The 27,942-nt window shown below is 46.1% G+C and overlaps 1 protein-coding gene across 2 annotated transcripts in view; it reads right to left on the bottom strand.

Annotated features, from left to right (window-relative positions):
- LOC106741014 (protein Skeletor, isoforms B/C) overlaps positions 1–25,589 on the bottom strand; it is a 45,640-nt gene extending 20,051 nt beyond the window's left edge. Inside the window, exons 1-3 of one of the 2 annotated variants that reach the window (XM_014612572.1) lie at positions 25,415–25,589; positions 6,873–7,098; positions 5,421–5,532 (exon numbers count right to left, since the gene is read on the bottom strand). In XM_014612572.1, coding sequence (XP_014468058.1) covers positions 5,421–5,532; positions 6,873–7,098; positions 25,415–25,481 — 405 coding nt within the window. In that variant the 5' untranslated portion in view covers positions 25,482–25,589. The remainder of the gene's footprint in view (positions 1–5,420; positions 5,533–6,872; positions 7,099–25,414) is intronic. The other variant, XM_014612571.1, reaches the window with a different exon arrangement.
- Between the last annotated feature and the right edge of the window lie 2,353 nt (positions 25,590–27,942).

The raw sequence follows: 27,942 nt of genomic DNA on the forward strand, positions 1-27,942 counted from the left end.
TCTACTTGCGCACTCCTCACTGCTCTTGTGGATCACCAGGAATTCATTCTAAGCGGTTATTAATTGACGCTCTCAGGACAGGGTCGGATCGTCCACTTGGTGCCAGAAGCAATCGTACTCCGTCATCCCGTCCCGAAAACTATGAGGCGTTTAATTAACTCCCGGGCCAGCGTAGAAAGAGACCGGAGAATTCAGATGCAAATGCTCCATGACACGACGACGGAATAACCATTTCTTTTCTTTCTTTTTTCTTTACAACTCAAAGCTCGGCTACGACCGAAACGACCGCAGAGTACCAAACACGCTACGCGACGAATCTAAATTTCATTTTTTGGTCTTGCTTTCGCAACAAGATATTATGTCGCACCTCAAAGCGCGAGATCGAGCTTAACGTAACCGAGAGTACACTCGCTTGTTGAAAAAAAGAAATAATGATGTACACATATAACGAAAATACCATGCACCTCACGTAGAGCGGATAACAAGGGGAAGAACAAAGCGGAAACTATGTTAAATGACGAGAGTAGAGCGCAGCGAGTTTATAGATACATCTGTTCTCGATCTGTGATCGTAATAAATGTGTAGAAATAGAACATGAAGGAAAAAGAAAGAGTAGCGCGAGTGCAGTGTAGCGAATATGAAATGCGAAAATAGACCAAATGTAAAAGAGAGCACGTCAAGAGAGGAGAGGGAAGGGGGTAGACTGTGAAGGCGCATAAAGCCGGAGGAAAAAGTTGGACTCGAGAACAGACGAGATAGTTCGATGACAAGATGGCAAAGGAAAAAAAAAGGTAGAGAAGGAAGCGAACCATAGTCGTCGCATACAATAGACTCACTTTGAGATCAGACATCATCATAACGTAATCGTATTTTATCAAAATAGAGAGACCGTCTCGAGACAAATTCGCATGCGATCTAAAATTATTACATCCTGATGATGTAACGCGCGCGATCTAATAATGAGCGCATGCACGCTGACTGATGGACGGTAACAATTGATGACGATAATATAACTCGGCATCTACTTTTTTACAACGAGCTTACAACCGACGCTATAATCGAATGCACAGAATGAATCACCCAGCGAGAGACGATGAACACACGACGCGTAATCGCGTAGTGGTTCGCGTCACGCATAGGTCAGCCAGAAAGTGAAAAAAGCTATAATCGACCGACCGACGATACCCGCATGACTTTTCTGCTCAGTTTCACCCGTACTACTTGCACACCACGAGAACCGAGACCAGTTTAGGAAATCTTATATAAAATTAAAATAAAATAAATACAAAATAAGAATAAAATAATATAAGGAATGTGTATAAATATGCAGGTGGGAACAGAAAAGTTCGTTTTGATCATATTGGAATACTCTATTTGTGGGATAAATTTAATTTACGGATAAAATAAGATTGAGAAAAGCAATATCAAAATGTATCACACGAATGTGACATGATAGCTTCACACATGTTATTTTTCAGATGGTATTCGTTCTTACGTGCAAAGTGCGAAACATTCGCGTGCGGAAATGGAGAACAATATATCTCAGAGTCGTTCAATCTACATTCTCGCAACGCGGTGCAGCGCCCATTAAATCTTCAATTATTATACACCGGATATTCGCAACATTTCCTCTCTCCCTATTTTTTTCCTTCTTTCGGCAGGTGACATTTATAAGTAAAAGAGGAGGTGAGATTTCGAATCTCCGAATCTCCGTGCACGATGGCATTCCGCTCATGCGTTCACGGCGCGCGACGGACGCGGTAAGAGGAACGCGATTAATCGCGGGTAAGAGTCATCGAAGAAGAATGAAATATCGTGAAGTGGCGGGTAGAGAAAGGAAAACAACGGAGAAGGAGAGATGACGATACGGGACGACAAGCCGATCACCGGCTTTAACGGTTCGAATTTTCTCGCAAGAGAGGAACACCGTTGGATAAGATCGTCGGCAACGGGATGACGGAGTTGTTTCCACCCTCTCGCGTGCCGTTCTTGCGTGCGGATACACACACAAAAGTGGCGCGATTGCCCGCGATTCGGACGGTCCCGCGCGCGCGCGTAGTCGGACGGATAGACGGAGAAAAAAAATTACCGAATCCCACCTGAATCAGTGGTCTATTGAGCGGTTTGATATCGCCAAAGGATATCTCTGTTCCTTTGAAAGGAAGCCCGACGGATTTGAAGGAAGAAGGATACGACGCCGAAGGGGTGGGCTTTTGAGAGGAAGCGGAAGGAGATCCCGGAGAGCTCGGAGAGAGGAGGACAAGGAGGAGGAGGGCGAGGTGGCGAAGGAGAGGACGGGAAGGTTCGAGAGGGGTGACAGAGAGGGAGGACGAGGGAAGGACATGAGAGAAAGAAGGAGCGAGAAGAAGGCTTACCCTGACAATACATCCTCCCTGCGAGAGAATAACGCGAGGGAGCGCTGACTGACAGACAGCTCCTGTCTACCAGATATCCAAGCAAAACCTACACCACCACCACCACCACCCCTTGCACGTTGTGTAATAGCAGCCATCCTGCAGAAGGGAGAAAGAGAGAGAGAGAGAGAGCGAGGAGAGATCAGCTTCTTCGAAATCACACAGGGAGAGAAGCACGCGCGTGAAAGAAGGACTTTCTTCGGGGAAAAACATTTCCAATGATACATGTCGTAAGATTTCCCTTTGTAACCGGGTATAATCAGGGGATATTTCGCTTTATCGAGAGTATACATCGCGTTTCTGTCTCCACCTCTCTCTCCCTTTGGACGGATATCGTTGTTCGAGACCACTGGGTAAATATTTCAAACAAGATTCGCGCGCGTACATAGGTACGGAAAATTAAACGTATTAACCGCTTCGTGACATTGCGGCGATCACGCGGATACATGTGGATACATGGAACGTAGGAGAACACGTGGCGCTGATAGTATACATTTTAATTATGCATTTTAATTTTATTAACAAAGACCGATTTTAACACAAAATGTTTATACTATGTAGATTATAAATACATGTTATATTAGGCATAGAAATTTGTATTAAGCATCGTTAACCGCGCAATTCTATTGGTTTAATTAATTTCACACGATCAGCGTTTCACCTACCGGAGAGAGTTTCCAGGTTTGTAACAGTATTATCATCCTACGATGAACACATTTAATTCTCGAGATAATATCTTTCTCATTTGTTTCTCGCGACGCTCGACATAATCAACGATGTCCGTCGATCGATCAATCCACCGGCCGCCGCTAATAGGCGATTGTTCGCCTCGTTGTAACAAGAACGCTCGTCCTCCCCGCTACTTAAAATCCCTCTTCGCTTTTCGCGGGCCGATATAGACACATAAGATACACCCGTCGCCGTAAAATCCCTTCGCCACCCCCCAACGACGGGCTTTACGCCCGTCGATCGGCGGGGCAGCCATAAACGAGAGCGATTTATGCCAAACCCCCCGGACTCGCGGCGATCGTAATGGGACACCCGGTAGAATGGACCGTAGGCGGCGGACAGCGCGTTTTGCGGTGACAGAGCGTGTCTGATGGAGGGTTGTCACGGTGCGGGAGCACCCCTCAGACTTCGATATTAAAGCCCTCCTAATATAAGAGCAAAAGCTCTGCTCTCTACCGTCGATATGCTCGCCTCAAACCGCTTCTACCCTGCCTAGAGGCTGCGCGATATCGCGCGCTTGTGTGTCGTTAGATTCGTACATGTACGTACGTATGTGTGTGTGTCCACGGTGAAAAAGGGGGAAAGGAAAAAACTGAGGATAGTCCGCGAGTTAAACGTGGACCGGGCCGTGCGTGCGCCGAGATTTTTAAGCGACGAGTCTCCACCTGCTGGGAGAGAGGGTAGAATTCACCCACAAAGGCTGTACCCACGTTATAATTTGTATAATTTCCGATGAGAAGAGACGGAATGGCCGAGTGAGAGGAAGAATCAAGTGAGCCGTGTGAAACACGAACGAAAGGGAAAAAGAAGAGAAGTCTGCGTAAGAGAAGGAAGAGAGAGAGAGAAAGACGTGTGGGAGCGTAAAAAGTAGCGGAGAGAGCCTGGAATCGTGCGCAGCTTGAAAATGTTTTGCTGAATACTTTCGATATACTGAGAGCCATCCGTAGCTCGTACACAGAGAAAAAGGTTCCTTTAGATTTAATATTTCTTATTTATTTCACTAAAATTTGTTTCACAAAAACAACGTATACTCGTACGAAGTATTATTTGTTTGAATAAAAATTTTATTGTCTCATTCAAGAAGACTCTATTAACTTAACAGAAAGAACGCTATTATTCGAAATAATATCTTTGTACCAAATAAAAATATTACTTAGTTACAATAAATTTGTAAAATAAAACGAATAATCTCTTTATGAGAAAATTATCTTTCGTTTCGAACTAATTTCTTTATTTAAAATAAAGACACATATTCGTTGAAAAGTCTAACGATCGTACTTATTAATCGAAGTATTAGTTTGTTCGGAATGCAATAAAACTGATTAAATTTGAGGAAATCTTTTTCTCTCAGTGTAGGCCGTCAGCCAGTGACATCGTAATTCGCGACGTTTTTCCAAGAGCATTTTCTCTGACTCTCCCACGCCGAAGCGAAGTAAGCAAAGTGTTAAAACGGATAGAAGACATTTCAACGGTTTTTCTCTAAGCGTTCACACATGCGAGGTTGTATATCAATATTAGTGTCACCGATGCCACGTGTTTACACGCCTACACAGGCGCGAAAGAGATACACCGGCAAGATAAAGACGCGACCGAGTCGCACGCGCGCTTAGACCGGTGTGTGCACCCGAATGGAGAAAGCGAGGAAAAAGCCCGAAAGGAAAGAGCAGGACGCCACCCGCACACGTGTGTACGCACGTGCACGCATACACAGACAAGCCTCCTACATATATATATATATATATATATATATATATATATACATATAGAGACTCCGGCTTCCACGTATCCATCTCACACGCACCATTGACCCCGAATGCACGTCCGATAGAGCTTCCCTGGACCTCCTCAAAAATCAAGTTATCTCTATTCTCCGTGCATCGTGGCGTTTGGAATAAAACGCCTCGTGCGATATATCGAGCGTTTCTGCTGCGCGCGAGAGAAATGTCTTATGTCTCGCGCGTCTCTCGCCTCCGAGTAGTAACTCCGTGAGAAATTACGTGGCGCGCAAACACAGAAATAGAAATTCGCTCCGTCGAAAATAACGACGAACTTTTCGCGAATACCGAATTATCAGCATGTAGCGTTTTTTTCCAAAGGGGAAAATTTCAAAATTTCAAGCGCCTCATCTCGCGAGAGAATTCTCCAGAATCACGCAAAACGAGAAGGGAGATTCGGGAATCTCTAATTCCGTTTCGGCACGATCGGCGTGAGAGAAAAAGGAGGAGTTGGTACAAGATATATCAAGAATCGTCCGTTTGACGATTGCGTTTCACTCACCGTGAATCTCCTGCACCAGACGCTCAGCCATTTGATGTCTCGTATGCGCTTTCCGCCGGGTAACCTTAGGATGATGTCTGTATAGTTGTACGCTCCCAGTACTTGCGGGTCACTATTAACAGAAAGTAGCAGCGATTCGTGTGTTTATAAGTGTTTCAACGTGATCTGTGTTCCCACCACGGAGCGCGCGACGAGAATTATTATTTGTAAAAACAACGCGAGCGGGAATCGCTCGTCGGACGATAACGGATGAAACCTACGTTTTTCCGCCGCCCGAGCTCGTACATTCCCCGTCCCCCGTCGAGCGAAATGATATTTAAACGGGTAATCAGATGAATCCGCGGTGTTCTCGCACGCATCGCGAATTTCACGGTTTTTTTCCTAATGTCGTCCCGTTAAGGGACCTTTCTACCTTGCAGGATCAAAAAATCGCTTTTTCTTTCTCTACATAATTTTGAAGAAAAACATAATATGAATTTCTTACTCGATATAATTAATTTCGTATGACGAAAATTTAAATGATGTCAAAGATCGCAGAAATATGATATGGTGAAAATGGTTTATCTATCTTCTTTACTTTGCCGGAATAAAAATCACAAAGAAATGCGTTTCGTTCACAAAATAGAAAGGACCCTTAATCACCTAGATTTCTCCGGAAGAGTTTGCAGATTGCATCGTTCGCGCGCGTACAATGACGCCTAGTTCTCTAACGATCGATTTCACGCCTCCCGATATCGTCGACGCGAGTCCGCGTTTCGCGCGTCTCCTGAGAGCGCAATCGAGAGAGAGAGAATGGACGTAGGCGCCTTGTGTACGCGGTCAGGGACGCAGGAAGCCGAAAGGAAGGGTACAGGGATAGGAAGCGGTAGGGTTCGCGGCCCTACCGCGCGGTACTCCGTAACCAAGGGATGAAATGAAATTCAAAGAGTCCGTTGTGAGCGCGGCGGAGGGGAACACGCGTGGTCCCGTGTATGCGGTGAAGGGACTGCGGAGTAAGGGGGGGGGGGGGGGAAAANCCGAACGACCGAGTGAGTGGCGTGCGCGCGCGCGCGTTAGAGAGTGCAGTTAATAAAACGGGAATTATACGCCAATCTCGTTCGGATTTCATCTGCGCGAGCACTTTATTACGTTTCTACTCGGTTGCTTCCCCGCCCGCTTCAGCATACGATACCGAAACTCGCGCACGATGAGTGTCCTTTATATGTATATATAATATATATAATATACACATATGGATATATAAAATTCCCATCCCCATCCCCAAGTGTATACGCACATGTATATTTAACGTTAAATATAATATCGTCCGATTGTCAGATTTGAAAAAAATTCCTCACGATCAACGAACGAAAGATGAATGTAATGGGAATGTCGGGCTAGTTTTTGGTTTTCGTGAGAGAATACGTGTGGAAAGTATGAAACTATAAATGTAAACGACGTCAGTGGTCTTACCTCTCCTTATCGGTCTCGGGATAAGGTACGATGTAACCCTCGGGACTGGGCATAGTGCTGTTCCCGACCCAGAAGTAAGCGTCCGGCCCGGTACCGTCGTAGCAGAATCCTTTGATGAATATCGTCGCATCGTCCACGGCGTATGCTTTACCTTTGATGCCGTGCGCGTAATTTTGTAAGGTACCGATCAACTTGCCGTAATAATTGGGTCCGTTTCTGGCATAACCTGCGAACAGAAGTAAAACATACATATCATGTATATTAAGATTTTACTCGCAACATATCAAACTTGGAAATTTCGGAACTTGTCGCTGATATAATTTGTTTGCAAAATGATACGAGAAGAAAAACTGTACCTTCCTTATAGTTTTAATCACAAAAATAGTAGTAACAATGTACACGTAAGATTATTATCATTGACACTGTAATAACATTTAAAAATGGTTCTTCTGATTATAATTCTTCCACGATGATGATTATAGTTACAAATATAAAATGTTTTTCTCTCCTCGGTGTAGCTAAAATTTCGACGAATGAAATAATCGCGATAATACGCGCGATGAACGGAATAATAATAACCGAGCGAAACTCGGCTCGACCGTTATCGCTGGCTCGCTCTCTCGGGTAGGAATTCACATTTTTCCAGCCTTTTCCGTCCCCCTCTTTCTACCTTTATTCAAAGCAACGAGTCTACAGAGATATCGCATATTTTCCGAGAGTTCGACATGATCGTGCGACTTAACTAAAGCTTCTCAAAAGATATCCCGGACCGGTTCGTGAATTTTATCCGTACGAGCAACGACCGGGACACCGACAGGGGGAAGTACGTTTCACCCTCGTAATGTAGGTTGGACGCATCGCCGCCCCGATACAAAACCGATGCGATGCCGCGTCGACAGCGCAAAGGGAAACCGGCGGCGCGGAGCGGCGCTGCGCGGTTCCATGATTTGCATGAATTTCATTTCATTTGCTCGACAGGCCCGTAAAGCCGGGCGCTGTAAATATATATGTATATCGGAAGATCCAGCCACGGCAGTAAAGATCAGAGGGCGTTTATACAACCGACTTCGAGGTCTCGAGGGCCCTGGTGTGATCGCTCCGCGCGGCGTGGTGCGAGTTTAAAAGCCGAAGCGCGGGGAACTTGCTAGCCGTTCGGAGGGTAATAGCGCAGGTTCGGCGCGGAAAGGTCGAATGAAATTAGCGGATTAGGACTTAGCCCTTAATCCTCGGGGAACTCGCGCGGACCGAAACTCCACTCCTCGCAGTCGGCTCCTTCGATTCTCGTGCGGAATATGAGAAATATTGAATTAGGCAATTACGAGATAAAGGACGCGGCGGTTCTCGGATAGTGTATCTCGTTATTCGTACTTCCCGTTATGATTTATGTATCCCGAATCCATTCTGGGAAAATGTCATCAAGACGCATGTCTTGCACAGTAAAAAGTTTTGTGTTAAATTTAACACATTTCGCATGTCTTAAATGGTCCGCACAATTTTTTGTATTAATTTAACACAAAGTGAATATATCGAAAAGTAACACAATTATTATGTCAAAAATTAATATAAAATTAATATCCATGATATGTTAATCGAGATTGAAGTATATAAAAAAGTGTTATTTTATTATGTATACGTGTTGAATATCGACTCAACATAAAATATATTTATATAACATAAACACAATATGTCAAATTAACACACGGTACGTTAAAAATTTAACGCAAAAATTTTAACGAGAATTTCAACACAAGTACATGTTTTTTGGCTGTGTAGTAGTAACTAGAGAATAAAACTACTTAAGATTCCAATGAAAATGTAACGCTTTTCTTGCAGTTACTGCACACGAAAGATACGCAAAATGTGAATCCATGAACGAAAATAGAACAATAAATGAACAAAATTTACTTGCTCTCGCTATTCCGCAATATTCGGATCTGATTTTCACGCGCTTTTTGATCTGACGACAGAGAGAGAGGGAGAGAGAGAGAGACAGACGAGCCCAAAATGCAGAAGACACGGTGTACATCGTTACACCGTTTAATTCGTATTCTCGCCCAAGGGACGTCGCGTTGGCACCGAGAGAATCCCGAGAGCAGGCAGCAAGTCCGAAAGTCCTCCCCGACGGCCGATTGTTTAAGCATTCACGGCCGCCGCGTCTACGTCGGGTAAGTGGCGTGCCGAGCATTTGCTGTATTTAAAGTAGCGGCCCGTCAGCGTCGTCGTAGCGCGTTAATTCGTCCCGGTGATTATGGATCCATTAGCGTGGCAGCCAACAAATAGCACGGTACAATCCAATAACCGTCGTGGCCCATAATAAAAGGGGAGGAACTGGTTTAGGCACCAGTCGGGGGTAGTTTAGCCGGTGGCTCATGTATCCGTGTAGGCATACGGCCGGCGCATCCGTGTGTGCGTGCGCGCCCACGCGCGCGTGTCCGCAAAGAGGGTGGCTCGGCACCCCCCTCCTCCCCCGACGCACGCAGATAGCGATCGCTGCGTTCATTGTCGCATCGCCGTAATATCCTGCCCCGCTATTCCTACGAGCGGGAGGCGCAGGCGGAGGAACGAGCAGCGACATGGAAGAAACGCGCGCGCGGGTCCCTCGCTGATGTCTGGCGCGAAAGTAGCGAACGGGGTGCGACAGAAAGAGGGGGAGAGAGGATAAAAGCCTCCGGGTGCGCGTCATCCCTAAAGACCGACATCAACGACGTCTTAATCATCAATCTATTTCCGCGAAACCGCGTATCGGTGAGATACAGGTAGGGTCGGCAATATTCTAGATTTTTCGGATAAAGTCCGAAAAATCAGTCAGTGGTAAAAACTGGTATTTTCCGGAAATTATTTACTAATTAATATAATTTATGCAAGGATCTTTTTTTACATAAAACTATATAAATATATTTTAGTGTTGCATATTAGTCCTTTCCATAGTTTTTACTAGCTTATTCCATTGAATAAAGTCCGGGACGGTAAACACCGGAATTTACCGTGTCCTGTTTCCACCTACTAGAATTTTTTGGTAAACCGTGGATACAATGTAAATACAGACGTTTAGACTCAATACAGTATCGACGAAAGTTTCGAAATGCACGTTCCGTTTATATTCCACAGAAAGGTTTAACGAAAGTCAGGTGGAATAAAATGAAATTTAATTCGGATCGACCTTTCAGGGGATTACGATTGTCATTTCATCTGAAACTAGAATAAGTGTTAGTCGGAGTAGCGACTATAAACAAAATGAAAGCTCATTCTCAGACTCGCTAATTGTATCGCGCTTAATTATGCAGCTTTATTATTTTAATCTCAGCGAGAACTATTATTCAAAGTGATCGCCATGTACCAATTTCGATATGAGTAATATTCCCCGGTCTATTCAGACAGTCGACGACCTGCAGCCAGACCGATTTAAAGCCGTAGCGCAGTTTCCCGAATGAGTCAAAGGATCGCGCGCTATGATGGAGTTTGAATTCGCCCGACATCCGGGCCAAATATCGGCTTTGGGCAGTGCAGCGAGCCCCACGATACGGCGAGTTATTAAACGACGAATCATACTCGAGTGAACGCGAACAAGTTCCGGTTTCTTCTGCCGCTTCAGCCGAAACGGGAATTTCAAACAAGCGTACCGGCCAATTTTATTCATATTCCAATCCGCGAGAAAGTTCGCCTCGTTTGTGTGGCAGAACGCCATCTCCATCTCGCAACATAACAAATTTACCGATCCGGTAAAGAAAGGAAATCAGCCCTAAGAGCATCAATCAAGGTCACGTTCATCGCCTGTAACCTCCGTACTCCAAAAGGTATTTACTCGACGTCGATTTTTTTTTTTTTCCTTTCAGTTGTATGTAATCCGCCCGTAACGCGGATTCGAAATATTTCCCGTCCACTCGTTTCGACGTTTTCGCGGACCGCGCGGGATAAAATATAAAATTCAATCCAGCGATTTCTCCTCCACGTTGATGCATGCGAGAGAAGAGATTCGCCTCATTTGACTGGCCTATTCGAACAAATCGAAACTCGCCGTTAGCTCAGGGAGGTTCGTCTGAAAGCATGATATGGTGCAAGGACGGTCGAGGGAGTTCGGTCAACATTTGAGCACGGTAAACAGCATCCACTTGTCGATACTCCTCCCTCTTACTCATCTCTCTTTCTCTCTCTCTCTCTCTCTCTCCGGCGATCAGCTTCCGGATTGCGCATAGGTCCTTCGAGTAGTCCCCCGACACACATTGATCTTAGCTAGGGGTCTTAGGGACCGGGGAATACCTTGGCCCGGGGCATCTCCGACACAAAGCATATTGCGTGTGCGGCAAATATACGTCGACGTTCTCGATCGTCGTCGTCGTCGCGCTCGTGCAAGGCCTCGATAGCGCATAACGTCCGACGCGGATCTCCGTCGGTCGGATCCAGATCGGATCCGATAGATCCTTTGTACTCCGGCGTGCTTTCAACGAGGATCGTCCGGACTAATTCACTCTTCGCGCACGACAAAGCGCGCTGGCGCGCGCCTACGTAATGCGTAATGTATGTTTAACTCGGTGGGTCGGAACCGTCGCACGCGCCGCACAGCGTGACGTTCGATGATATCACTGTCGCGCGCGTTGCCATCGTCTTGATCGCGGGGAAACGCGCACGAGGAGATCGGTGTTTCTCGCGAGCAATTTTGTTTCCTTGGAATTTCTTCGAATATCGAATCTTTGAATTTCATCTTGATTGTCCGGAGAGTCGACGAGAGAACAACAATAACAACAACTTACACGAGCGGTTTCTCGATCCCCGAGTACTCGAGAGCCAAACATTCGATCGCGCCCACCCATGCGCGGAATTAACGGAGACCGGAGAGATATATTCCTGACCCGGTCAGTACACGACCGGTTGCGCCAGGCGTACCACTACATGCGCTTTCACTTTCGTCGAGAGTACAGATCGCCGGCAATGCGGTCGACCCGATATCGGGCCACCGTCGCCGCCGATATTGCGTTCGACCGCGAGCTACGCCGGAAGGCTCCAGGTGGTGGCTTCCTCGTTGCTCCGGATGCCGGTCTTTCCCCGTGAAGAGAAAGTAACAGAGAACGAGCGAGAGGGAGAGAGACTCGGTGACTTAGGACGTTAACGAGACTAACCGGATTCATCGCGCGACGAAAGGGGGCTGGCGAAACGAGGAGACACGGAAGAAAGGAGAGTACCGGGAGGCACTGATTTTAATCAAGATATGGCCTGGCAGCAGCCAGCGGCGGATCAAGCGAGCCAGGGCTTATCGATTTTCTAAGTGCTCCCGACCGACAGACAGACGGACGGAGCAGTCGCGACACCGGCGTGAATTCGAAAGTAATGGTGGTAGAGGAAAGAATGTGTGAGTGTGTGTGTGAGAGAGGATTCACATACGCTTTATTGTTCGCTCGACCAAGCGTCGATCAATTTTACTTCTCTCTCTCTCTCTCTCTCTCTCTGTTTTGCGAAAAATGGTTTTCCTCGCGAGTTGCAGTTATTGCGAAAGATTTGAAGAAAATCCCCCCGAAGATCATTTTTGTTTTTTTTTATCGCGCTCGTAGTTAATCGAGATGCATTTGACAAGGCAGTTCTCTTTTAATTTCTAACATATTGGATTAATCGCATGCTGACCACGCCACGAAAGTACTCGAACATATTACGCGAGAAAGGTACGCGAATGCGCGTACAGCAACGTAGCTAACGAACTTCGTCGAGAAAGAGACCCTTCGCGTGAGTCGCCAGGATTAAAAACGAATGTTTAAAGGTCCTTTTAAAGGTCCGCGTTTCAACCTGCTCTATTTAATGGGATCGCACGTACCCACCTGGTGTTAATATCCAGGGATTGCGCGATTTGCATTTTATCGACCGTCCGGACAACCTCGCCTCCTCCGGGCGATCCTCCGTTCGTATTGATTGTATTCCGTAATCGCTTCTCGTTCTTTTTGTAAAGCCGCGTGACAGTTATCGCGACGACATATCTAAAGTACTCAGCTCCGCTCGTAAATAACCGGGGTAGGGTGGGTGCATATAGAGGAAGTCAGGCTACAAATTGAACAACGGACACGCTTGTGATTCTGTATTCGCCGATACGCGTTCGGCGTATCGCGAATATAAACCTGAACGTCGCGAACTCGCGACGAGGAAAATCCTCCCGGACGATCATTTTTGTTCACGCCTCGCCGAGTGCGAATTGCAATCGTCGGATTTGCGATAGTGCGTCAGATAATTGACTTGGTAGCGCGATACGCCACCGAGATTGGCGGAGAACAACGCGGAAGGAATGTTTGGCCAATCGATCGTGTGTCTTTCGCACCAGCGAGATAGCTCGATAGCGTGAGAAGTCGCGCTCGAAAGTGACTCGCCGAGGCCTGAGCGGGTGCGACCCACTTTCGCGATTTTCGATAAAAATGCTCGGAAGGTGTCCCCTCCCCCCCTCCGTTTCTCTACGGCGCGTGCAAATAAATAAGGAAAGTTCATCCGGCGCGGACGTTAATACGTTCGAAACGGCAAAGCGCGAATTTAGTTTGGACGGCTATTACGTTCCGAAACACGCACACACAGGTAATTCCTAGACGTAATTCGTGCATTTTGCGCGCGTTTGCCATTTGCAACAAATGCTCTTGACATTTTCATAAAACCCATCCTCCCCGTCTCGCGACCGACGTATTATGATAGTCCTCCCCCCCCCCCCCCCCCNAAGCGCTCTCCCGTGCCACAAGAATCGGACAATTAAAGCGGACATGTCCTTTGCGCATTCACGCTTTATCATTATTATTATTATTATTATGTTACTCGAATCCCGCGTTTACGAGTCGAGTAGCGTATGACGTATTGCTCGTACACATTCCTCGTTCATTTCACCCAGAACTATATAATAATAGAAAATATCCGCGCAGATAACAGACTAATAGCAAAATTAATCATTTCGGGAGTCCATCATTCTCAACGCGCTGGCTATTCCTATCGACCTGTTCGGCTGATGCGGCTACCTGTTTGTTATTAATTTCCGCAGCTTGAAAATTGACAATATTAGCAACATTTTCGCGTGACCTTTCGCAGGAATGTTAATTATTAATTATCGCCGATGCGCTTCCATGCATGTGTTTTGCACAAGTTACGAAATATCAACGCAGAATTGTTTTGCCAAGTCATTAACGCGCGCATAACACGGCGAATTATTTGCAGTTCCACGAAGCCATTAACCTGATTATCTCGATTCCGCGGGAAAATATTCGTCCCGTGGACGGATCCCGACGACACCGGATTTTTCTCTACTTCCAGCGTTGACACGAAAGTCCGATGCCGCGCGGCAAGAACCGCGGGCGAAGATTTAACTTTCCGTCAATTTCACGCGAGCGTCAGCGAGAGAACGTGGAAAACGAAAACGTGGAAAAGCTCCGAAAAGAGCTCCGCGTATCCCGAGCAAGAGACGTCGCTCGGCACGCATCGTCGCTGATAATTATCACAGACGAGGAGGTAATCTCTTAATCGATCGTGCGAGTCGACGTCTCCTCCTATCCATCTCTCGCAGGAAGAACGCGACTGATATTTTTTGTCGTTTGCCCGTTAAGAGATTAAAGCCAAGGACTTCGCCCGCTTCGTTTTAGGGCCATTATACTCTCGCTGGGAAAGAGGGGATGAGGAGAGGAGAGACATACACAAGGACGCGGAGACAGAGGGAGAGAGAGAGAGGAGAAGGACAGAATGAAAACCGAGAGAAGGGGGAGGGAGAGAGAGAGTATGGAGAAGCGGGGGAGTGCTGAGCTTGCAGAAAGGGTGCCTGGTGATGCGTACCGTAGCTACCTCGCCAAATGCATTAAGACCAACCGTCCCATCGTCCCTCGCAATATCGAACTGACTGAACCGTACGACTCGTCGCTATATTGCTCGCACTTCGTTGGGCCGCGAGGGGGTACGGCGAGATCCACGTCGACGGCATTTCGTTCTGGGTAGCCGCGCTACAAGCACTCGCGAGGTTCTCTTTCTCGAACGTTGGGAAACACCGAAATCTCACCTCCCCCCTCTCTACTCTACTCTCTCTCGGTCGATTGGTTGGTTAACATTCGACCCGGAAGCGGGGGTGGTGTATTCGCAAGGGAGCAAGAGGGTGGGAATGGAATCTTGAGAAAATAGAACGCGTGCCGCGAAGGCCACTCCGGTGGCTCAAGTCGGTCTACCCGCAACATCGTTTCTCGATGTGCTGAAATAAAGACGCCGGCTTAGAGTACCGCCGCGGTCGTCGTGATCGTGCTTGAAAGTTTATTTATTTCGTTCTGCGATACGGATCTCTCCCCCGTTTTTGTTTTCTTCCTCTCGAATGCCGTGACTCCGCAGCGCAACGCGTATGGTACCGATATCGAGAGACGGACGGTGTGCCGAGGACTCGATCGAGAGGAGTTTGTGGAGAAGTACGCGGAAAATTGCTGGAAACGCGGATCGCTTAAGGGGGTTATAAGGCTCAGTGTCGTATTTTCAACGACGATAAATAGTCCCGACGATAACCAACGCGCCAAGATTTTCCGCGCACGGAGAAAACAAATTTTGCTGGGACAGCAAATTTTATTTTTTCGCCCGTGAGAAAACGTGCCGTCGTCGTTAATTACCAGTCTTATCCTCGTACGTGCGTATCTCCGAACGAAAATGCGCGGGGTAAGATCAATGCAATCAAACACTCTCCGGTATCGACGGCACGTAGACGCGAGCCGTAAGCGGTGGAGGCGATATTACACAGCTTCGTCTCTATCTCTCTCTCTCTGATTCGTGTTTGAGTTTCCTCGCGATATGAATGCTCGCGCGCGCGTACACACGCATACACACACCCCTGCACACGACGAGCGGGAGGGCGGACGGACGGAATACACATGTGAATGCCGTCGCGTATCGATTGGAGCGGCGTACGTACGTATGTACATGCGTACGTGTGTCCCGTTAGAAGCGGGTTCACGTAACACGGCGGCGGTGACGACGCGCTTCGTGGGAACCGAAATCGTCGGAACGACGAGGGGGATGTCGGCCGGGGTGGCAGATCGGGGAGGTGATCGCCCCATCGGCGACGAGCAGCGGGAGGAGGAGGACGACTCGCCGAGCGATAATGATATCGTGCCGGAGGCATTTGTCATGCGCTCGTGTAAAACGCATTACGCACGTCGACGACGCGTGGCGGCGGCGCAACATGGCGCGGCGTGGCGTGTACGCCAGCCGGAAGTCACCAAGTCGTGCCCGCTAAACGGTTGACTTACGCCGGACAACGCTACTTTCAGCCCCTGTGGCGTAGTTACAACATGGAACTTCGATCGCGTCGATTTGCCCGTCGCGCTACGATCGCTAAGATCTCGGGCTCGCCCCCGCGAAAACTGGGAAATCTGTGACTTCGCATGCTCTCTTTCATGAGAGAAAGAGATAGAGAGAAAGAAGCAAGAAGGAAGGGAGAGAATAAAAAAGATGAAGAGAATGGATAAAAAAGATCATATATGAAATTTGCCCGTGTATAATCATATATGTCCACATCGAAAAAATATGTAAATATGTTCGAAGTAAATGCTTCTAACAGCACACGATATCGACATTTAATTAAATGACATAACATCATTATTTTTTTGTATAGACATATATGAGCATATATGTAACCACATGTATGGTCAAAATTTATATATGATTTTATATAATCATATATAATCACATATAATCATTTTTTTCCCGGGGAAAGTGATAATCACTTCTCCGATATTCAATGTTACTCGATGTAGAGGAAAGCACTTAATTTCGCGTTATAACTCGGAGCTAGTCTAATCCCCGCAGACGCGGGATTGTGATTTAAGAGCAGTCCGGAGAACTGCTGCACCAAGTTGATCGATACGCGCGAGTTGCTCGTCGCGCGTGCTGCGGCGCTTGTCCTAGAATCCGCGACCTTAATTTTAACGGCGCGTTTTTCCGGCCATTGCCGGCTTGTTTATTCTTATCGCATTCCAAGGATACGGTTTTCTCGCGTGAATCATGGGGCGTTTTTCTTCGTGACGCCTGCGTTATGTAATAAGCGGTCGTTTGCGGGGCGGTCGAGCGGCCGGTCGATAATGATCTCGTGACGGAGCATGTGCCTCTCCATTCCCGTCTAATAAAGCATTATGCACCCTGAAGACGTGCAAATGACAGTTGTCTGCGGCACGATTGGCAAAGGAAAGCCAATCGACTGTCCCGTCGTCGCTAACTTGTTGCTGCGAGCCGTAAGCTGAACAATTTAGCCGACCCGACAGACGCGATTATTATGCCAATCATTCATTAGACTCGTGCGATAAATGCGTCGATGAATCCAGCTGATCTCAATCAGTTTTGATGGTGTATGGTCACCAAGAGAGAAAAAATATCTAATATATATCTAATAATAATAAAATGTTACGAAACGACCTCTGTGCTAGATAGAAATATACCTTACGAAATCGTATGTTTAATATTTACGACAAACTCGCGCATACGTATGACGCTAATAATCTCCGGCGAACGGCGTAACTTTCCTATCAATACTCTATAGATATGTATTTATTCCTGTTTCTCTTGCCCTCCCTCGCGCGTTTTATTATGCTAAATCCCCGTGTCTCGGTCGTTGCGCCCCCGAGTGAATACCAGCATCGATCAGTATCTGTAGGAATTCGAATCGCGTACCAACAACGACGACGACGGTCGCACGTCGTGAGCTTGGAAGGTGGGAATAGCGTACACGATATAAACGACTGTTCACCTCCATGAGACACACACGCAGTGTCTTAAGTTCATTGTACACCGACATGCGCTTCCACGTCGTTTTCGACGTGTCCCGACTGGCGTTATCTCGAGCACGATATATGTCGTGTAACGATCGCGTGACTATGTGTTTTTTTTCTTCTCAGCGCGATAACGTAAAGAGAGAGAACAAACAGGATGAAGATGCGAGGATGGGCGCGATCGTAGACTTTCGTCGGCGAATCTCGTTCCATTAGTTGAATTGTTTCACTCGAATCGCTCTTCCTCACATTTTCACCCTCCTCCCTCCCTCCCCCCTCCGGGGGTTTCGACTCGTTCTCGTAACAGGCAGACGCAATTGGAACAATACAAAGGGAACAAACAGCGGCAACGGAATCGAGAATCAAACTTCTTTGTAAGAATCAATCTTCCGATAATAATAATTGTGGCTGTTGCGTCATCAGGAAGGAGATATAAAATAGATATTCTTCACGCAAGACAGAAAATCCAAGGCTGGACAGGATAATGAAAAATCAAAGTATACAAATGCGAACGAAGAGACGCGAGGCCGCGTAAACCGCATTTCCAAGTTGCCAAGTCGTTCTTGACGGCCTTGACTAAACACGCCAATCGTCCTGCCGATGTTAGACCCGGGAGGCGCGTTTTCGTGATTATGGAAGGATACGAGAAGAGAGTTACAAAATTGCGAATCGCAAATTTCGCGATTTCTTTGGGATTTGAGCCGGATCAAAGGACGGCGCGTTTTCGTAATGCGATCGCTCGCAAATTACGATAGAGATTGCGGAGCGATTAATGGCGGAAACGAACGATTGAAGGAGGACCTTCAGTTCTCTTTTTCTCTCTCACGCACACAATCTCTTTCTCTCGCTCCTATTCTCTCCCTCTCTCTTTTCCCGATTCGAATCGGCCGTTTACATCTATTAAGCGTAGGCCGCAGAATTTGGGGACGGCCGACGCCGTATGCTCGTCACTTCCAACGTCCACACAAATGCCACACTGGGAGTTGCACATCTGGCGATCGAGCAACAAGTACACGCATTAAATGTATCCCGCTTACCGACTCCAATTACATAGAGTGCAGCCCGCCTGCGTGCACGTGGGGCACGCATCGAAAAAGAGCCCGTGCAATTTTTATATCGAATAGAGAGATCACAGCTAAACCATCGTTGCACTCGGGCACAATAGATATTTTTCTTCATGTCGCAATACAACACAACTGATCAATCGCATTTATATCATGAATGGATATATTATATGAAAAATTAAATTTACGAGATAAATAAAATCTCAATACGGAGAATATTTTTTTAAATAAATAAAATAAGAAAAAAATTGAATAAGATAAGAACTGAAGGCAAAATGAAGTACAATTTTATTTCAAGCGATATGTTCGTTGCAATTTTTTTACTTTGCGCAAATTTCTTCTATAAATATTTGCAGAAAAGTAACTTGTCTTTTCGATAATTTATCTCTTACGCTTCGACAAAGCCGATCTCGATTATAATCTAGATCACGGACGAGTAGGATGATGCCACAAATCCCACAAGAATCGACCGCGATCATTGTGGCGCGCCATGTATTCGTTCTTTTAGTGTCAAGGTGCGTAGTGAACGTAAGGTCGAAAATCATATAAACATAACTGCCCTCCATATAAGAATAGAAAGCGGATAAGTTAACAATCTTATTGTTTTGGCCTTGTACAGGTGCGCAATTTTGTCGTCGTCACTTCATCGAAGTGTAATTGTCATGACAGGCGTGCAAAAAAAAGTTGCAGCAACGAGCAACGCGTGAATAATAACTTTTATGTAATTTTATGAGAAAGAAGAAGCAAGTAATTGTTATATAAAGGTTTTACAAATTGAGCTATTATCACGTCTAGTGATTTTTTTTTCAATCTCTCTCTCTCTCTCTCTCTCGTCTTCCGTAATTTCCTCGTTATTACGCAGAACAACGTATTAACTAACTGTAATACCTGTAATAATGAAATGGAAAATGTGATGATAATGGCACATATCCAATTATAACTCTGTCCTTATCTTTGTAACTCAACGTAAAAGCGAACCATTCATTATACAAACTATAGATATTAAGTTGGGCGATTGATCAGCGTCGTTTGCGACAATCACACAACACATTTCTACGCATTATAAATCAAAGAGAACTGATACAAATAATTGCGACAAATACATATATTGTAAAAATTAATCGAAAATTCTTCGAGGGACCATCGTCAAATAATGTGACTTTATAGTATCCCGATACTTATGTATATCGCGAATATTTTTGGTCTTACGCGAACGCATCCACGCCCACGCGATCAGTGCGATGTCCTCCGATTTTTCGCGTCGTCGTACGGATCGTAGATTATTCACGAATTCACGCGAATATCGGAAAGGCACTGAGAGAGAAACCTCGAAGAAACGCGTGGCATCCTGGGAATCGGCGGGAATCAGGTGACGCGCAATGATTTCTCGTAATGGATGCTGACGCGTTAGCACCCTCCTTGCTAACCTTCCTTTTTTCTACCCCCTTCATTTTCATCAACTGTCAGTCATGAAGCTCACATCGCGAAAAAAACGCGGGCGATTGCGCTGATGCATGCACATTACACACACACACACAAGTAAGCACGAAACTTCCGCGCTATCACAAACATATACATATCACCCGGCGCAAGATATCGGGGCGCTTGCGCAAGCCCCGCTTTCACGTGCGCTCCATTACGCGCTTTACTACGGACGTTACTACGGTGAGTACACTCCCACGTAATGTACCCCCGCGAGGCTGAGCGAGCGGAATACTTCCAATCGTAAGTTGCAGCTCGATAATCCCGCGAGACTGAAAACTAACAAGAATGAAAAGAAAGAAGGAGAGAACGAACGAACGAACGCTTCGATTATCCTTATTCGCGAATGCAACCGGTAATCTCGTGAACGCGCTCTCATCCGTATGTGTACCTCTCTCTCTTTCTCCCTCCCCCTCTCCCCATTAACGCGTATTAATTTGTGATAACGATAATGTAATGTATTAGTAGCCGGGAGCTGCTATCGGGTCTTTCGGACCCTCCGGCTGCAAAACGGACGCTTTGCGTCCGCGGACGGAGCGACCGTGCATTATGTTAATACAAAATGAACGCTACCTCTTTGCGCAGGAGCGGGTAGAAACATAATCCTCTTTGCGCCACTCCGTCGCTTTGGTGTACTTAGGTCGTACGAACGCGAATATATTATAATATGGATTAGGCGAGGAGAAAATGACAGTGAGATTATTTGCGACTGCGCATTGTGCACACGAGAGCCGCCGGCTATATTTATTAAAAAGTGGAAAACGTCTCGGAAACGCCTCTTTCATTGCCCTTTCCGGAGAAATTGAAACTTCTGAAGCCGGAAGCCTATATTTGTCAACGTGCGATACCCCGCCCGTGGTCTTTAAAAAGCAATCAAAGATTGTGCGCGTACACGAGCTCGGGATGATCCAACGATTAAGTAAAAATCGCGAGAGAGGTTGCGTTATCCAATTTCACCCCTTCGAATCGGTGCCTCTTGGCGCATTCCGTACACCCTTACGTGGAAGAATGAGTGTCCGTGAAATGCGAGTCGACGTCGAGACGATGAAACGATCGATCTCGCGTGAAATATTGTCCGTATATCGCGATTCTCGCAATATCTGGTTCGTCGGAGAGAGAGAGAGAGAGAGAGAGAGAGGGAGAGAGACGGTTCGACGGCCGCTCGGGGACTTACAGGGGAGCCTCTGTGAGCGCAGCCGCGCGTTTCGAGATGCGCCTCGCGTCACGCACCAACAAGTACCCTGTAATCTGTAAGAGCGCGGAACGGACGTGATCGCGACTGGCTCGCTGACCCAGAAGTAATCCTCGAAAAAGAAGACAGATAGAGAAAGAGGGAGAGAGAAAAGAGAAATGGATGTGTATCTCTCTCGCTGGCCGATGATGATAGTGTGTGGGTGCAACCGAGCATTCGTGATATTACAACCGCCGGCGACAACATGCGGGCACGCGCGTACCCCAGAGACTTTACAAGTTATTCCAGACAGACGGAACGAACGAACGAACGAACGGACGTATGGATAGATGGACGGACGGACCACCACGGGGCTATTGTCCGTCCGATTTGAGATTCGTCGAGTGCCGCGATCGAACGACTCCAACCGAGCTTTATTGGGAGAGCGAGGGGGAATGTGCTGCACGCGCGCACTCCGCCGATACTCTCGGTGTGTACGCCGCCGTTGTTATACATATATATATATACACACATCGATATGTACATTGATTCGACGTTGCAAATCTGTCGTAGTGCTGCTTCTGAAGTGGCCCGCCGTGCTCGCCGATCATCGGCTCGAGAATTTTCATCGCGGAGAATTCTTCCGCGCTTCCGCTTTCCCGGGCTCGCAGCGCGATCCCCGGTCACGATCAACGGTCGATTTCCACTGTGACACGCCGTATTTTCAGTTGTATCCCGGCTGTAAGCCATCCCGAGGATCAGGATTCTCGACCGTATCGAGCTTTAAAACTGCGGCTTACTTCTAAGCGGTACTTGGCGACTCGAAACGATGAAATTGTGAAAGAATGCTCCGCTGAGAAGAAACCACACCTTGTTTTCGCGCAAAGGACGTTGCGAAAATCTGCTTCTGCTTTAGAATGTTTCTGTTGCAAACGTACAAAGAGACTGTGATTTGTTTTAAACGAATGTAAGAGCGAAAGAGAGAGAGAGAGAGAGAGAGAGAGAGAACCTAAATGTAATTACGTCACCGCGTCTATCAAGAGCGAGTATTCCGGTAAATAAAGACAAAATGGAGTGGCAGGTGAACGACGAAGGAGAGAAAAGGAGAGAGAGAGAGAGAGAGAGACCAGCTAATAGAACTTGATTAGAAAGTAACTCACCTGCGAAGAAGCATTCTCGCCAAGATTTCTCTTAAAGTGATTTAGCCTTATCGCACGACGAGGCGTCGCGGAATCTGAGGTGTGAAATCGCGCGATCTTTGCGATCGGTGAACGACGAGATCGACGAGAGACGTCGATCGGTGGTAATAATAGCGCGATAACGGTGATAATTGGCTCGTGCTTTTGTGTCTGCCGAGAAATCGCTCAAACGGATTATCCGACAGTTTCGGCGGAACCCTTCGATCCGCCGATGACAGCGAACTGGTTTGAAAGCGAATTCGGTCGATGAGAGACCGACGTTTGAGAGGAAACGAGCAAGGAGCGGGCGGCGGCGAGACGGAAAGCGACCCAGCACCGATAGAGAGACGGAGCGAGATAGAGAGAAGGAGGGAAAAATGAGAGAGAGAGAGAGAGAGAGAAACAGAGAGAAACATGGAAAAAGAGAAAGATATGAACTCCGAGTGAAAGTCCCCTAGCAAAAACCAGGCCAGGGCTTCGTATCTTGGTGCGAACACACCGTAGCCATTATGCAATTACGTCGACGACGCGTTCGTTCTCTCTCTATCTTTCTCTCTCTCTCTCTCTCTCTGCCGTCTACTTGGGCGTCGCGGCTTCGCCCGGCCGCGTCCCCGTTTCCCTTCGCGCAATTTACGTTCCAAATCGCTTAAAAGTTTTCGAATTACCCGTCGTGGTCGCAGACGCAAATGTTGTCCGGTTACGTCATTGCGACGTTGTTTTTAGCGATTAACGGCCGATTCGCTACCGTGAACAAATGCCGTGCAAGTATGTTCTCCCTCTCTCTCTCCCTCTCTCTCTATCTGTCGTTCTCTTCGGAATGCAACGAACACGATTTTTTATCCCTTGATATTCGGAGTGATCTCGAGATAGATAAAATATAAGGTGCTATTCGATATTTAAGTGTAACATTTCGGTAAAGCGACAAATGTCGGGGAATACAGGAAGGTATTCCCACGTTCGTCTATGAGAGGCGGAATAATTTATGCGCTTTGCGACCGCGGGAACAAGCGGTGTGTCGAAAGAATTGTCGTCGCGTCGTCCTTGGCCAGCCGGCGATATTCGAAGGTAGATCAAGGTCGTCACGAGCTACCTGCGACGGCTGAATTTCGGAACCTTGTAGCCATTGTATTGCACCATGAGCAAGTATAATCTAATGTGTTATTCGCACATACGTAACATTGGCGCTGCAATCATTCAGTTTCGGAAAGAAATATCCCCAGCCAGAAAAGTCGAAATGAATTAACACGGATTGTAGTTATCAGTCGACAGTCAAAATTTATATATTGGTTCAACCTAAATATGAGCCTGAATTTCGACCAGTCATCAACGTTAGTTACTGTAATTATAAAATATTATTTGTAACAAGATTACGTTGATAAAAACGATGAAACGATTTCATCGTGATATGTAAAGCCAGAGGAGAAAAAAGAGAAAGGAAAAAACAGAAAAAATGTTTCCGCCTTCGAGAGACGAAACGAGATAAGACAAGTTAGATCAATCATTTGTTTAAATAAAGAAAGACTGCCATTTTATCTTTTGCATCTTCTTGTTCCTTTCATAGTGAGTTCTTGTTATAAGGTCGAAAATGATGAAAAGATGGCAATCGTTATTCGACATCTCAATTATATTTCACGTCAACGTCGAGTCGACGTCGATTCGACTTTTCACTTCTGGATCGTGAGATCAACGATGCATGAGGAAATGATCACATTCTGCTACATCACTTCGCGCCTTCAGCTTCATTCTTTTTATTCATCGGTAAACATCAAACATCCGTGATATTTTCATTCACGCATGCGTTGCGCAACGACAGGTTAAAAAACATGTCCCCACGCGCGAGGAACCGCTTTGCGAAATGTGCGAAATCGTTGGGAGTATTCTTGGGAGGTCAAGGGGTCAACGAACGTTGCGCAAGGCTCCTTCTCGCATCCGTCCCCGCTCTGCCGCGGAACGGAAAGCCACATAATTTGTATCACTTTGGATAATAACGAGACACGCGAAATGTGAATATTACCGGGAAATAACGGGCGCGGCCTTAGTAACAACGACGGCAGGTAACTGCACGGCGTTCGAGCTCCTGGTAATTCTACGCGTGCACCACACGCGGAACCCCGTGGCCGTAGGGGATCTCCACACACATTTTAAATTGACGTGATACAACACGGGATGGCACAATGGGGCCGTCTATTAAGGGCTGAACAAACATAAGTTAACTCTCGTGTAATATGTGGAAGGCGAGCAGTCATTTCAACGCCGTAATAAGTCAAAGCACGCATCGCGAGTCATTTATAATGCCGCGAGGAGACGTTTCTCCTGTTTTTCCTGTTTTTCCTCTCTCTTTTTCCCGTGACTCTCTACATATCGCGACGAAATAACTGCCGACTGACAAAGTAAAGTGCGCGTGTAATGCATGTATAAATGAAACGCATTAAATTCGCAAATAGATATAATCCTATAAACGCGCGTATCGGCGATGATCGCACGAATGGTGGGGGGGTATAATTCTTTGCGTGAAATTCGGAAGATTATTCCGACAAAGTGGAAATCGAAAATAAATTCCATCCATCGTAATTTTTGTGTCGGCGCAATAAGCGACGTTAGCGGAGAGCCGGTCTGTGAAAAATCATTCACACGCGGTATCGTTCTTAATTTCACGCATTATTTTTCCCGGAGCTCGGCAACTTCCGAGTTAGCTTGCCGAAGTCACTTGCTGTAACTTGGTTGGGAAACAACCGATGCTCGAAAGGAAACGCGCTTAGAGAGAAAAGAAGCGCGCTGTTTTCTCCTCTCTCGACCTCCTTCGAATAACACAACGTTTTCTCCGATCCGGTGTAACGTCACGCGCGCGTTCCATTACGCCTGGTGGATCGCATTATGCTCGTTGTGACTGTTAATAATCGAGACGACTTACCGAGGTGTAATGTGGCGAGGGCGAACAAAAGCAAACCGGAGATGAGTCGCCGCGGCGTCGCGTCCATTTTTCGGTTCCGGCCACTGCGGCTCGAGTCCCCTTCTTTCCCGTTACTGCTGCGGACGGTGGTGGTGACGATGGCACATGTACACACACACGAACCACACGCGCGCACTTATATTCGATCTGCAATTCGAGAGAAAAAAAAAGCACTGTGAAGCCTCGATTGTTGATCCTTCCTCGCGAACCCCCCGTAGGTCACCTCCCGTTGATCCTTAATTCTTAACAATTCGTTTATTCGTGTCGGATGCCGGATAACGGAATTTCGATTTGCAATTTACTATCGGCGGTATCTCACCGCGAACCGATCAAGATTCAAAGTTTCAATCCCGTGAAAAAAACAATAGACAACTGTCGCAGTGTTCCGTAATCTCGGGAGAAAAGCATGAATGGACGGAATTCGACTGAAATTTATTCCATAGAAGCAACATGTACTAAAGATACGTATTCGTTGATATGTCTAACAATCGTATTTATTAATCGAAACATTAGTTTTTCGGTGCATGCCAATGATAATATTTATTTGGATATAATAAAATTGATTAAACTTGAAGAAATCTTTTTCTCAGTGCAGTAAAAATGATTGCGTTACAAACGGTCCACCCAAATGTTGGTGTTGCTTTAACAAAGTGAGTACGTCAAGACATAATGTGACAAGATAAATAATTTGTTAATTTAATACATTTATGAACTTTTAACTTATTCTCCTTGTCAAAGCAACATAAAAAAGGTGGACCGTTTGGGTAAAATTTTTTACTCCGTATAAAATACGAAAATATATACAGACAGATGTATTGTCAAACAGATATTATCCGTTCACAACGAATTTATAACTCCCAATTAATGTACGTCGAACGACGCTGAATCTCGCACGAAAACACGATAGGCACGAGGAGCGATCGACGAGAGATCGGGCGAATTTGATGGCGACGCTCGACCGGCTCAAAGTCGACTGAGTGTAAATTCGTCATTGATCGTGCGGCACACCTTTCCCATACGATCTCGTGGCTCTGAAGTCGTACGATCGTACCGTTACCCGAAGATCATGCTTCTGGTATACAAAAGCACAAGAGGCTCTCTTGCCAAGAGCGACTCCAGCGCCAAAATAGTGCAATAGCTTATTTAGCACGTTCACTTTGCAAGAATGAAATTTGATTAAATAAATTTTTAATTTACCTTCGACAAAGATTAAAATAACAAATGAATTTTTAATTAGATTCTTACGGAAAAAAACATACTTCGTCTTCCGTCCTCGACCTATGGACAAAGTCTTCGTTTCCGTAATTTTTAGTAAATCTTTACAAATTCGGGTAATTTTTATGAAAACGTGAGGAAATAACGCGTCATGCAACGTACGGAGAAGAATACCGTTCCCAAATATCGATGTACATTTAGTCAGTTCGTTCGGTTAAAAAAAATATAATCAATCACTTTTAAAGGAAATGAAAAACTCACTTCGTCATAAACAGATTTAGGACTTGGTCCTGTTAATATTGCAGCCTTCAATATTTAACGTAAAAACACAAGAGAATATAATATCACCGTTGTTCAAGCTTGCCGATGAAGCGGCGCGTTCAAGGTATCTCATACGCTATTGTTTGCTCCGACAAACAAGAATTTATGCACGTTTAGCAAACAAGCGCTCATGCCAACGTGTTTGGAAAATCTCATTGTCTAAATTTGCTCGCCTCACGTAATGTGCTTTGGATATCAAAATCGTAAAAGAGAAAGGGAGAGAGAGAGAGCTAAGCATAACGCAATCGTGTAATGATTAAAATGCCATTGGCGTCATCATCGGAGCATAATCAACGCACGTTCTATTTTCTCCACATCGCTCCATCGTTTAATGAATTTTAATAGAACAGAATCGAAGTTCATCCAGCGTTCAGTTTACGAACGTACCGATAAATCGCACATCGAATCAAACGGATGAAAGATCGCACTTGAAGAGGCGTCACGATGTGACGTTCATTCGCTTCGATAGTCAGTCGGAATTAGAAACGTGAAATTACATTGTATAAAATTCGCGATCGACACACACCGATCGATTTTCAAGCGTACTGTGCCCGAAATAAATTGCGAACGTCGCACGGATAAGCCAGATGAATGAAAGCTCGATTACATCGTACGACGTTGTAATTTACATTTATATTTTCAGCGATCCAGCATAAAAAGCGCTAAAAATACGCGCAAAACAACCGTTTCTTTCGTCCTTCCTCTCTCTCTCTCTCTCTCTCAGTCGCGTCGGACAGAACGCGCGCGCACAAAAAAAGTCTAAATTTCCCTTTTTTTCCAAATTTATCCCGCGCACTGCTGTTTAGTCTCCCAATTTATCCGGGACGTTTTGCATCAAACTTCGCATCGCTATCCGAGAGAGAGAGCAACGGATACGCGGTGTATACCGTATCATGCCGTATTTCCTGCTGCGTATCGTATATACGAGCATAATCTCTTTCTATCGCTCGGGA

The sequence above is a fragment of the Dinoponera quadriceps genome, unplaced genomic scaffold (assembly GCF_001313825.1).
Source record: "Dinoponera quadriceps isolate SergipeBrazil2010 unplaced genomic scaffold, ASM131382v1 scaffold367, whole genome shotgun sequence".
Taxonomy (NCBI): domain Eukaryota; kingdom Metazoa; phylum Arthropoda; class Insecta; order Hymenoptera; family Formicidae; genus Dinoponera; species Dinoponera quadriceps.